Source organism: Mus pahari, chromosome 14 (genome assembly GCF_900095145.1).
Source record: "Mus pahari chromosome 14, PAHARI_EIJ_v1.1, whole genome shotgun sequence".
NCBI classification, from domain to species: domain Eukaryota; kingdom Metazoa; phylum Chordata; class Mammalia; order Rodentia; family Muridae; genus Mus; species Mus pahari.
In genome coordinates this window covers 3,179,968-3,192,958 of record NC_034603.1, presented here as the reverse complement: position 1 = coordinate 3,192,958, position 12,991 = coordinate 3,179,968, and the positions used below count along the sequence as shown (strand labels likewise).

The following is a 12,991-nucleotide window of genomic DNA, read 5'->3' as shown; positions in this document are numbered from 1 at the left end:
CCCCCACCCCACCCCCCGCCTAGGAGAGACTGGAAGCAGCTTACATTAGATGCCACTGCCTCTAAGGCTGTGAGCACATTTGGGCAGCGCCCCCTAGTGTCTGCCTCTTCCATAGCATGGCCTGTGGCTCCCAAGGCCACAGGTTACAGAGGCCATTTAATCCCAGAGGAAAGTACCCTGAACCATGCCCCTCTCCCACTCTGCCCAGGATCTCTAACGATGGCACCACAGTCGTTCAGAGAGTGCAGTCCTGCTGTGTAGGTGCTGTGGCGTTCTTGTCATTACACTCAGCACATCAGCTTGTATGTTTCTCTTCCATCCACTCTCAAAGCCCTTGTTTAGTGAGCCCACACTGTGTCCCAGGCACTGTGCCAGATAACACAGCAATACGGATGGGAAAACCTGAGCCTGTCCATTAGAGCTGAACTCCAGGGAGGACATTGTTTTGCAAAGCTACACTCACGGTGGGATTTTTCTAAAGACTTGACAACCTTAGACTTTAAAGGGAAATGGGAGCTTTTACCAAACCAGTGAAAGCTGAAGTTTCCAATATGTCATTTGTATCAGAATCTGTAGGTTTCAAGACTGGGATTTTTCTAGAGGTTCTGTGTAAAGATTTGGTTGCATGGGACAATGTCTACGGTGTATTATTCTCTCAAGCTTTCTGTTGTGAAACATTACATATAGGAAAGTGCACAGAAAAATATGGTTCTATGGTTTAGTACCAAGCATCTCTGGACATGACTCCACCACCACCACACACACCTGGACATGGCAGGCTTCCTCTGGTGCCCCTCAGGCCGCCTATGTAGCCCTGTAGTCATTACCAGCCCTCAGCTAGGATGACTTTCCTGCTATTATAGGAATTATTTCCTAGCATTTTACAAGAGCTCCACTCCCAAGCATGCCTTCGTAGGCATCATAGTTCGCCCTGGATTCCTGCTGACCTACATATAATTGGAACTACCATGGATAGATCTCCGTGTCGGCTAAGTTTGTGAAGTTTGCTCATTTTATTGGACCTTGCTATCATTTTTCCATGCCGTCTAGAAGTCTATACAGATTGATCCTGCAATGATACCCAGTGTATTAAGTTTTGTGCTCATTAGAATTGGCTTACTTTCAACATAGTTGGGGCTCTCGGCTGTATCTTTTTTGGGTGTGTCCAGACTTGGAAATCCTTGGTCTTAACATAAGAGAAAATGTAGCTTTAGTATCTATTGCTAAATTTCTATCCGCAAAGGTTCATTTATCAACATCATTAAATAAAATATACAGTACATCCTATCCTATAATGTATCCAGCTTCTTTTACATATCCTTAAAATTCACTAGGTTACTGCACATATCAAAGACTTGACTTTCTCTAAATTTTGCCTTGAAAGTATAGAGCATGCAAATAGTATATCCACTTATTGACCCATCCTCCTGTAGGTAAGTATGTGTATATATTCCATTCCCTCAGGGTAATTGCTGCTTTATTTGTGTTTAATCTTGCTGGATATAAGAAACATTCTTCCAAAGTGCCCACACCAGCTTCCCTGTCTGCCAGCAGACCTGAGAGAATCTAAATCCCTCTCCATTCTCACTTAAACACATACATACGCACTCACATATGACAAAAGTTAACTTTAAAAATATCACAACCATATTATGTTATCCTTTTTGATCACAGCGGGATAAACACCAAAATACATAGCGAGATAAGCCTCAGAAATTATACGCATAGATGGAGACTGAATAATGCGCTTTTAAATGAATGATGGATCATTGACGATGTGAAGACAATCTCTTGAGCCCAATGAAAACTGAAGTACAATGTGCCGAAGCCCATGGGATTTAGCGAGACGTCTATCATAAAGGAGTGACATGCTCAGATAGGAAAATGTGCATTCAGATGCTCTGATGGAGTGTTCTGTGGGTGCTAAAGTCTAGCTGATCAGTAGTTTAACGCCCATAGGTCTTTGATGGCTTCTCCCGATGGCAATCTCAGCACCTTGAGATTGATGCTAAGCTGACCAATTTTCTTTCTTACCTAAAGTGTAACCCTAAATCTATACATGCTTTCCATTTTAAATCCTACTATATTATCTTTATGGAAGACTCCTTTGGTACTATTTTTAACCTAACACCTTAAGCTTTCTATAGGTTTTCCTCCACATTTATCTGCCCCTTTGTTCCCATGTTCTCGATCCTGCCTGTTAATTTTGGTCCTGTCCCCTCTGGGGGAGTTTCCTCCAGTGCCTGGTGACCCCTGCAGATCCTTCCTAATTTCCAGTGAAGCTAATTGGAAATCAGCAGGCAAGGGAGAAGGTTCTGTCAGCAAGGTGGCATCATTGCCTGGCAACTGAGTGACCTGCATGTTTGAACCTACACACCTACATGGGACACTTACATTCTCTGGGAGCAGATTCTTCCAAGTGCTTAACGGGAAGGTGATTTTTGGTTACTACACTGGGCTATCTGGGCACCATGTAGTGGGCACCTCCCTACCCATAAGCCACTTTTTATCGTCCTTTTTTTTTTTTTTCCCAGTCTGGTGGCAGCTGCTCCTCTTTCTGCCCTTGGGTATGGTACCCCTGAGTCCCAGGTTTCAGGATCTAATTGTTTTATAGGACAAGTCCCTGCTTCTTGAGGAAGTAGAAGCGCATTATACCTAGCTGTGAGTTGAAGCAGTGGGCACCTTGGGCAAGGAACTGGCTCTCAGCTTTCCTGGGACAGCCCTGCCTCTGCCCCAGTGCCTCCTTCATTCCTAGAGGCAGAATGGCCTCTTCTAACCATCCCTCCCTCCTCTGCTCTTGGAGGTCAGTTGCAGCCTCCGGCTACCATCCTCCTGCCCATGTGCTGAGCATATTTACAGCCGAGTGCATATCTTACTGCAGAGTGTGTGTCTCCCTGCACCTCTCTTCTCTCAAGATAGCTAAGAGAAGGAGACAGACCTGGCGTTACCCCACCATGGTGGAGATGTTTGTTTCTCTAAAAGGATTCTATCCCCTATCCTGGCTATCTTAGTTATTTTACCAGAGGGCCATGCAGTTAAGTTTCTCAAACTTTCGTTGTAGCCGTGAGCCCTGCGGCTCTGTTCCTCCCCTTCTAGGTCTCTGAGGTTCTGTGCTCTGACCTCCTTCATGGATAAGACAAACTTGCCTCTCCTTTCCATTCTTCCCGCATCTCACTCTTCCTGAGATGTGGCAGCACTTTCTAGAAACTCTCTACTAATAAAAGAACTTTTGGTTACCAGCATACCTATAGCAGCCATGGAAAGTATAATTGGGCCCCATGGTGTAAGACGGGCTGTGGCCTCTCTTCCCTTCTCGCTCTTCCCTCTTGCCATGGCTTCTTATCTTCATAATTTCACTTTTGTACTCCTGAATACTTCTTGAACAAGACGGTGAGGCAGAGCCCTGGAGAGTCTGCCTTTCTGTTCTCTGAACTCTTGACACTTAGCAGAGTTTTTTGAGCACTCAGATTTCCCCATGTCTGTGGCTTCTAATGCCCGGGACAACCTCAATTCCAGGGAAACGAGAGCAGTGGGATCAATGTTCCCCTCGACGATAAATTCTAAGGCTACAGCTGTCCCAGGGACAGCTCAAGCACCCTAAGGCCTTCCTGGAAGAGTTAAGTCAACTTGAGCTCCTGAGATAGCCCCTAAGCTGAGGCCCATGGCTTGCCACCTCTCTCTTCAGATCCCTTTCCTGGGAGCTGGGATTAAGATCCACGAGAAAAGAGTATCGGACAACCTGCGCCCGTTTCATGACCGGATGGAGGAGTGCTTCAAGAACCTGAAAATGAAGGTGGAAAAGGAGTATGGTGTCCGAGAGATGGTATGAGGGGTCCCTGTGACTGCGAACAGGGAGCATGGTGGGAATAAGAACTTAAAGGGGCTGTCAATGGGGGAACCTTCCTGGATGCCCAGTCCCTCAAAATCACTCCTAAAGGCAAACCAGTTAGAATTGGACCTATGGACCTACCACTTACCCAAGGGACTGTATAATTGTAAAGGCTACATTAGTGAAGCACCTAATATGTGCTTGGCCTTCTATAAATACAGTTGATATATATCAAGTGATTGATATAGGCAGATAGCAACACTCTTACCTACAGGGAACTCGCAGCCATGGGTAAAGAGGCTGCCTGTGAGGTGAGCAGCCAGTACATAGCAGTGTATGGTATGGTGCTGCCGGCCAGGGTGCTAGGCAGTCGGGGTGGATTCCATGCGGTTTCAGATCACACTTTCAATTTAACAGCAGGCTTATGGGATGCAAGCTCATCTTCTGAGGAATTTCTGTACAGAAGCTTTCAGATGAAGATGCCAATCCAGACTAGCTAGGTGAAAGGCACAGAGGGCAAGGTAGTAGAGGATCCCAAACAGGAAACGTCCATGTTGTCAGGACACATCATCCTCAGGCTTATTGGCATGTGATGACCTACCAGGGAGCTCACTAGAGCTTAAGTGTGGAGAATCTTTCCAAAGCTTTCAGTCCTCAGCCATGATTGAGTGCATCATTAGCCCCGGGCTGGAGATTCATCTCTGTTCCTTGTCTCCTCTCTGGAGGTTGTGTTGATAATATGTGACTCAAAGTCTCATTCCTGTAATGATAGGCTTGGTCTCTCTGGTACAGGCCAGCCCTACTCAAACCCTCTCATTAGCATAAAGATGGCTCATGAGGCCACTGAATAATAGAGATGCTGTCTCGAATGGGGAAACTTAAGGACTAGTGATTGTTCCCCCCGGGATTGAGGCCGCCGGTGTCTATCCTGCAGCCCTGTGGCCTTGCTGACCGGGAAGCTTTGCACGGATGCCCTCTGTCCACAGAGGATGGGGGCTCAGGTTGCAGAGCCCTGCTCCTTTGAATGCTCACCACCGTTCTCCTACCTGCAGCCTGACTTCGACGACAGGAGAGTGGGCCGCCCCAGGTCCATGCTGCGTTCCTACAGGCAGATGTCGGTCATCTCTCTGGCCTCCATGCACTCTGACTGCAGCACCCCCAGCAAAGTCCCTGCAGAAAGGTCAGTCTTTTCCTGGGGCTGCCAGGCTTCCTCCCATTCACCTTCCCCGGCAGGGACCTCGGGAAAGCCCTGGACTCCTGCAGCATGCTGCCTTGACTGGTGCCGTTCTTTAAAGCATCCTGAACAGCAGAAACAGGCTGATGGCTTTCCCAAGAACCCGGAACTAACTGTAGCCATCCCCCACCCCCATCCCCTCCTGATCTGCTACTGCCACTTCTTGCCCATTGATGCAGCCATCATCCCTCTCCCGGCCTGCATTGTAAATGGTTTTTCCTCTAATAGGGGTCCAGAGCTTCCCACATCGCTCCCATAGTAATATGTCCTTCCCACACCACCAACATCTTCCCTTACCAAATTCACCATATACCTGTTTACCGTGTGCCCACCGCTCAGGCACCAGGACCACCGTTCCCCTCTTACTGAGCAAGTGGTAGCTCAGGGAAGCCGAGAGGCTGATCAGTACCATTCAGCTAAAATGCAGCAGTGCCTGGATTTGAACCCAGGTCTACATTCTAACCAGTTTCACCTCCTTGCCATGTCTCTTGATTCTAGTCATCTGATGATTCTAATCTTAATTTTGAATGTCTGTGGACAAACAACTCAATTTGCTATCAAGATAACTGATCAGGCCCCAGCAGTGCTGTGATAGCCCAGTTGGCAGGAAGGTCCTCTGTGTCCCTGTCAGGATCTAACTACAATCTCCACTGCTCCTCCCCTGCCCTTCAGCTTTGACCTAGAGTCAGCCCCACCCAAGACTCCCAAAGTGGAGGAGGAGCCCATCTCCCCAGGGAGCACTCTGCCAGAGGTCAAGCTGCGGCGGTCCAAGAAAAGGACCAAGAGGAGCAGCGTGGTGTTTGCAGACGAGAAGGCAGCAACGGAGTCAGACCTGAAGCGGGTGAGCAGAGGTGCCAGGCTCTCCCCAGCTCTTCAGAACATTGTGCCAGGCAGCCCAGATTTCCTGAGCGGATGGACTGGAGCTGGCTCCCACACTACAGTGGGTCTTAGAGGAAGGAAGCTGCCCAATATGAGGTCCTGGGTATGCGCACACTCCATAGGAGGATTTGAACCCAAGCCATCAGACTCTAGTGCTTGAAGAACTGGTGCAGAGGAAAGCAGCCACCTTGGCCCTCAAAAAAAAATATATATATATATAAAATATATATATATATATGCATATGTATGTATATATATAATATATAATTATTTGTAAATATAATATATATTGAATACAATACAACCATATACTGTTATATATAATAAAGTTATATAATAGATGTTTGGAGAGGGGCTGAGGCCAGAGGGTTATGATGAGCTGGAGGGCAGCCTATGTTGCACAGTGAGTTTCAGAGTAGCCTTATCTACAGAGTATGCCTTTTGCTCAAAAAGAAATTCAACATTAATAATTACTAATGAAACCAATGAAGAGATTTGGTATCATACAGCCCTGAGCTCAATGCAAAGTTTTATTGAAAGCCTGCTGCAGACCGGCAAGGGAGTGAGCATGGCAGGAGTGAGGCTGCATGAAAGGGTGGGGCCAGCTGATGCCTTCTGGTGAAGGAAAAAAAACCCATAAACTTCCTAGTGGGCCTCTGAAAGAAAGGCTCATCGTCTACGCTCCAGGACTCCACAGAACACCATTCACCTGGCAGTCTAACTGAACAGACCCTCTCAGAGCACTCCTAGTGTTCTATAATATGCAACCTATAGAGGCATATTAGGCAGACCGACACAGAATGGTAAAAAGCAGAACAAATAGACTGACTATGCTGCTAGGTCCATAGATGACACTTTAAGTACTTTCCCCTGACCTTTGAGGGGTGATATTTGCCTTATGCTAAGCCCTTATGGTCTGTTTTATTTATTTGTATTTATTTTTATTTGTGTGTGTGTGTGTGTGTGTGTGTGTGTGTGTGTGGTGTTATATCATCTAGCTTTCTAGAAAGCAAGAGTTCATGAGTGACACCAACCTCTCGGAGCACGCAGCCGTCCCTGCCAGGGTGTCTATCCTCTCTCAAATGAGTTTTGCCAGCCAGTCCATGCCCACCATCCCAGGTATGCATTGCCCACTACCACCTGGGGAAAGAGGTAGTGTGGGTTGCCAGGCTGTCAGGGACAGGAAGGATGAGAACTCCTTGTCTAGGGCGAGGCAGGCTGGGTGTCTGGAATCCGAAGCCCATGGCTTCTGCACCTTCTCAGCATCCCCCATTAGGGAGGCCATGCAATCATGGAGTTCTACTTGGAGCAGCAGGGGAAGTCTGCTGTTCCTCTGGGACCAGTCCCTACCATGAGTCCCTGCCTTTGCAGGCAGTGGGTTCCTTCAGGCTCGGGAGTGTGCCTTCGGCATTTCTCTAAGGTCCATGGTCCCTCTGCTAACCAGGAAGACCACTCCAAACTTTACAAAGCTTCCCGTAGTATCTAACAGCTGTGGGGTTCAGTGTCTAGATGACACCTGTGCCCAGGTCCTACTGACCAAGGATACAGGGCAGCTCTCAATCACTTTCCATTAACAGAGAGAAGCCCATAGACCCCCAGGAAGGGCATCTATGCATCTAGTTCTGGTGTGTGCTTCTCCACGTGCAGGCTCTGGGCAGACTAGAACAAGGCAGTTCTGGTGCTGCCCCCTTAAGGCTGAACAGTGCATGACAGTAAAGACATCTGCTCCCAGCAGAGTAGCCTGGCAGGGCCAAGCTCCTGCCAGACCCTGCCCTAACTCATTATCCCCACCCCCTACCCCATGACACCCACCCACGATGTGGAAAATGACACCATCCTCACTGCAGACATTCAAAACGGTGCACTGAATGTCAGGCTCCCATAGAGGCCAAGAAGAAGACAGTGGGAGGTCAGCCCCAGTGCTCCCTTTCTCATCCCCCTTTCCATCCCAAGTCATTTTGACAAGGCTTTGCAAAGGGTCGGGAGACAGGACCACTCAAAGAACAGCCCGAGACTTAAGATACCCATCCTGTCCTCCGGGACTTACCCCTTACCTGTACCCACTCACTCATATCCGGATCCCTTCCAGCCCTCACACTCTCCGTGGCAGGCGTGCCTGGGTTGGATGAGGCCAACACATCTCCCCGCCTGAGTCAGACCTTCTTCCAAGTCTCAGACAGTGACAAGAAGACCCTGAAAAAGAAGAAAGTCAATCAGTTCTTCAAGACCATGGTGAGCATGCCAATGGCTGGAGCGAGAGGGAGTGCTGGCAGAGGGGGAGGGCAACTGAAGGAAAAATGGGGAGGGTCTACACGCTAGTTTATACTTTTTGCCTGTGAGTATGAGCCCTTGGCTACTCCCTGAGGAGTGTGGCCAGGGACCCTAAGGCGAGGGCAGTTGTCTAACCACGCCCATCATGCAGTGCTCCTGGGAACTTCAGGTAACTCCTATGAGCAAGACTGAGCACGGTTCTGGTGAAGCGGGGGCTTCTGGGACCTGAGAACCAGTAGGTGGCTAGCCCTGACTTAAGGTCTCCTTTGGAGCTCCTCTCTGAGCCCCAGCAGCCAGCTATCTTCAGAAGCCAACAGAACTTTTTGGGGGGTGGGGAGGGGGATGGCAAAGCACTTTCCTATTCTACCTACATTACAAAAAGTCCTTCAAATTAAAAGTTGGTTTTGAATTACTGACTCTTGAAGTCCCACCTCCTGTTGTTACTGTCGGTCTTCATCTGGGATCAAGAAGGTACGGACGTACTTCTGATCCTCCAGGCGCTATGAATCAGAGCAGAGATACTATAAAAATCACAGGTTGCCTGAGAGGCTGTGTGAGTGAGTCAGGCACCATGCTAAGCACTTCCCCATCATTATACTGTTTGATCCTTCCCTGTTACAGAATGGTTTTTGCTAGACTCACGGAGGTAGTTACGCTATGTGCAGAATCCACACAGCTAGCAAGGGGTCTATGAAACTTCCCCAAATCAGCTTTCTGACAAAACTCAAGGTCACTTGTCTTTAGGCATAAGTCAAGGTTGTGGGGTCCAGGGTACCCCCTGATGCTGTATATACGAATCCCATCTTGCTGACCTGTTTGTGTATCTTCCCACAAAGCTGGCTAGCAAGTCGAGTGAAGAAAGCAAGCAGATCCCAGACTTCCTGTCCACCAACATGTGAGGCTGCTGCGCCGAGGAGCACTGTGGGAACCCCAGCGGGAAAGCATGCGTATGACCTTGGAATTCCACAAGGAGACAAGGCTTTAAAAGAGACAGATGATCTCAAGGGGCCCCCAAAACGCAAGTGATGACTAGCCTTGCATCTCCTGTGGCCACTACAACAGTGATGGATGACTCAACAGACAAATAAGCCCCACCATGGATTCTTGCACCCCAAGGAGGAAGCAAGTGCCCGATGAATGTTCTCCCCAGCATCCAAGGGATGCACGTCATAACTCAAATTCACAGCTAGGAGGAGCTGTCTTCTGTTTCATTCCTAAGTTTCAGCACTTAAAGGAACTTATTTAAATGTTCTATTTTCGCTTAACATTTTTGTACTTTTACATTTTTTTTTCTAATAAGCCCCTCGCCTCTGAATCACCTCCAAACTGCTGTTCTTTCTTACCGACATTAAAAATGACCCATAGCTCAAATGAACCCTGTTGCTGAGTCTCTTATTAAAGGACTGAGGAGAACGTTCCCAGGGCGGGTGGCAGCCCAGGGGACTGCAGCAGTATGAAAGGCTTATGTTGGCTCATCTCAATGCCATGTTTTTGCTCCTGGCTCAGGCAAACTTAAGAATCTTCTCTGGTGTCTTCGGATCCCTGGTTACACTCCACAGGGAGTAACCAAGGGCACATACCCATGGCCAAAAAAATATCCACATGTGTGGAGAAGACTCTGGTGTCTTTGGAGCCAGATCCTGGGGTATTAGGATACTGAGGAAGCCCACCCAGAATTTTCCTCTTGCAGCCTTGCAGGAGAGACTTTCATATCCAGCCTGTTACTCGCCTGAAACCACCAAGCAGTGTTGGAAAGGAGAGGTCTGAGGGCCAATGGATTCATGGTCCAGCCTCTAAGTTCTGCCATCAGGCCAGGAGTGGCGGCTGTCTTGGAGGGATGTCTACCTCTGAAACCGTGATGATGTCCATTGTCAGGTTTCTCGGATGAGACCAGATAAAGAGGAAGGGAACTAAGAATCACTCCAACCTATCCCACCGCAGAGAACAGAGCTGTGTAGAGAGGGACCTGGGCATAAGGCTGTGCTTTTGTGAAAGTCAAGTGAATGGCAATGTTGGGTTCAGACTAGGGGAGGATGGGCATTTCTCAGGTGCTAAGTTTCTGGGTTCCGGTGAAGAATAAGGTAGAATGATTCAAAAAATTACTTCCTAAAGCTTAATAGGTAACCCTAAGAGGCGGGTATGCTTATTCCCCAGATGGGCAAACTGAGGCACAAGCAGAAGTGATCTAAGACTAGGACATGCACACTGGCTCCAGCACTCAGACAGGAAGCTGAACTCTTCCCCACTATCTAATACTTAGTGCCCAGGACATCCTGAGTCCTGGTGACCTTCGTCATGCCAAATTCTCCAGGGTTAGTGTCTATGCCCCTTCTCCAAGTCTCAGGCCCACTTTCTGCTCCAGCTCTCTATTTCTGTCTTGCTATGGTAGCTGTGGGGGTGGGGGTGGGTGGGCAGCAATCAGACAGCTTTGGATTCCTAAAGGAAGCAGAGGTCAAAAACGCCTCTAGCCACTGCACAACAATCCATCTCAAAACATGAGTAGAGGACCCCAGAAAAGCTTAAGGGTGGGATCACATCCTCATGGCTCCCCATGTAGATGTCAGCACCACGTGGCCTTTGTCCTTCCTGACATTTCTTTCCATTCATTTTCTCTTCAAGTTCTAAGTTTGAACTCCATGGGGGGGTCTGCTTTTTCCCCATCATCATGTACTAATGGAATCCCAGGGTTTTACCTTCAAACAGAAGCACTTCCAATGGCGACTAGGGAAGGTATCTCAACAAGTAAATAAAAACAATTTCCCATCCCCTGACTCCAGACAGCCCGGAGCCCACTGTAGACCTTAGGAATCAATTGCTTCTCCCTGGGGAGGCTTGTCACAACACTGACTCAGAGGCTGATTTTATGGCTGTAACTGGAAGTTCTGTCCCTCCAACCACTTCCCTGCTTTTAAACAGGCTGCCATATAATAATAACATCCCTAAGCTCTGTCTTCATAAAAATTGCTAATACCTGTGAATTTCCTTACTGGGTCTGAAAGGGACCATCAACCTCTGCTTCTATTCCGTAAAACACAGAGCAAAAAGTGAAATGCCTGTTCACATAGCACTCAAGTGTTAAATCACTTCTGAAGACTGTCCCTGGAGGGAAAATAGGTTTGGCTATACACTAACATGCACGACTATGCTAGTAGTCATAACTAGTTGTCACTTCACTACAGCTGTCCTTGTCCTGGCACTCACTCTGCATGTCATTTTCTTAAGTAAGTCCTACAAGGGAGATGCTAGGGTGACAATAAATCTGGTTTGAAAACTCAAGTGTCAGTTTCTTTACTGCTACCATTACTGAATGTCTGAGACTTAGAAATTTATAAAGAGAAAAGAGCATCTCTTGTACAGTTCAAGATGCAGTCAAGTTCAGAAATGCAGTGGTGGCACTTGCTTGGGATCTGATGACCCCATCACATGCTTCTGCTGTACCATGACCTAGAAGGGAGAATCACGTGATGAGGCAGAACAAGTGTACTAGGTTGGGCAGCTCTTCTGATCAAGCCACTAAAGCTCAGTGACCTCATCTAATCTTAGTAACCACGAAAGGTCTGATGTCCCCATAGAGGCTAAGGATTCGGTTTCTAGTGCATGAGCTTTGGAGAAGGGTTTGTAATGTGTCCTTGTCACCAAGTGAGAGACATACCCACCTCTGTTAATTGACTTTTATGCTAATATCACAGCCCATGCAAGTAAGTACATCACCTACAGTGCTGATGACCCTGATGATACAAGGAGGGTAGGGAAGCCCTATTTGATGCAACTTCTCTTAAGTCACCTGATGCCTTTGAATTTGTAGGCCAGGTCTGTCCAAAACCAGGAATGTCTAGGAGATACTCTACCTTCAGAATTCCCACAGGAAATGACTAGAGGGTGGTTTGCTTGGAAGTGGGGCATGGATGTGAGCAAAACAGCTTCAGAAACAACATAAGAAAGGAAAGGCTTGGTTTTGGCTCATGGCTTCTGAGGGATTTCAGCTTGTTATGGTGGGGACAGCATGATCATGAGGCAAGCATGACCCCAGGGGTGTAGGCTGGAGCTGTTGACACAGTAGCCAGCCATCAAGCACAGAAAACAGGTAACCTTCAAAGTCCCACCCCTAATGACCTCTTCCACCTCCTAAAGTCTCTACAACATTCAAAACAACACCATGAACTGGGGGTCAATTATTCAAAGCATGAATCTATGTGGGACATACCAGATACAAACTACGACCGACCCCAAGAGATCAATTTGCACAGCTTGCTCACTAACTACTCGGTGAACTGGTCAAGGCCACATAGCTGAAATCAGCAGCACCGAAATGAACTCCAGGTTGACCTGACTTCAAGTCCTTCTAGGTAATCTTAGAAATGTTCTCTAATCATCCTTTAAGCTCCCTGCCTTGAAGACACAGATAATATTCCTCCACACTAGTATGATCTAGGGTGCCAAGTTTCTGTCCTAAAGGTCATTCTTAGCATTATCTTGAAGTATAGAATGGAAGTCAGCATTCCTTCTTCCAAATTTCAGACTCATGTCAGAAAGTAGGGGGAGAAACTGAAGGAATCCAACATCTTTCCAAGTATATAAAAATGAGCATGGCTTCCTTCTCCAGTCATGCTGGTACACATCTGTTCATTATTCCTGCCCAAACTCTGGGTGCCTATACCTACCTAGGTAGCTTCAACTAACTAGAAAACAGATCTTCAGACTGTTGGCTGTTTTTTATTTCATTTATTTATTTATTTATTTATTTATATTTTTGGATACAGGGTTTCTCTGTATAGCCC

At 47.4% G+C, this 12,991-nt stretch overlaps 1 protein-coding gene across 1 annotated transcript in view; it reads left to right on the top strand.

The window, feature by feature from the left end:
- The window catches only part of Dock2 (dedicator of cytokinesis 2), a 412,012-nt gene extending 402,424 nt beyond the window's left edge, over nt 1–9,588 (top strand). Inside the window, exons 47-52 of the mRNA XM_021211816.2 lie at nt 3,686–3,823; nt 4,882–5,009; nt 5,736–5,904; nt 6,941–7,061; nt 8,032–8,174; nt 9,050–9,588. Of these exons, the coding sequence (XP_021067475.1) occupies nt 3,686–3,823; nt 4,882–5,009; nt 5,736–5,904; nt 6,941–7,061; nt 8,032–8,174; nt 9,050–9,112 (762 nt within the window). The 3' untranslated portion in view covers nt 9,113–9,588. The remainder of the gene's footprint in view (nt 1–3,685; nt 3,824–4,881; nt 5,010–5,735; nt 5,905–6,940; nt 7,062–8,031; nt 8,175–9,049) is intronic.
- Nucleotides 9,589–12,991: the final 3,403 nt, after the last annotated feature.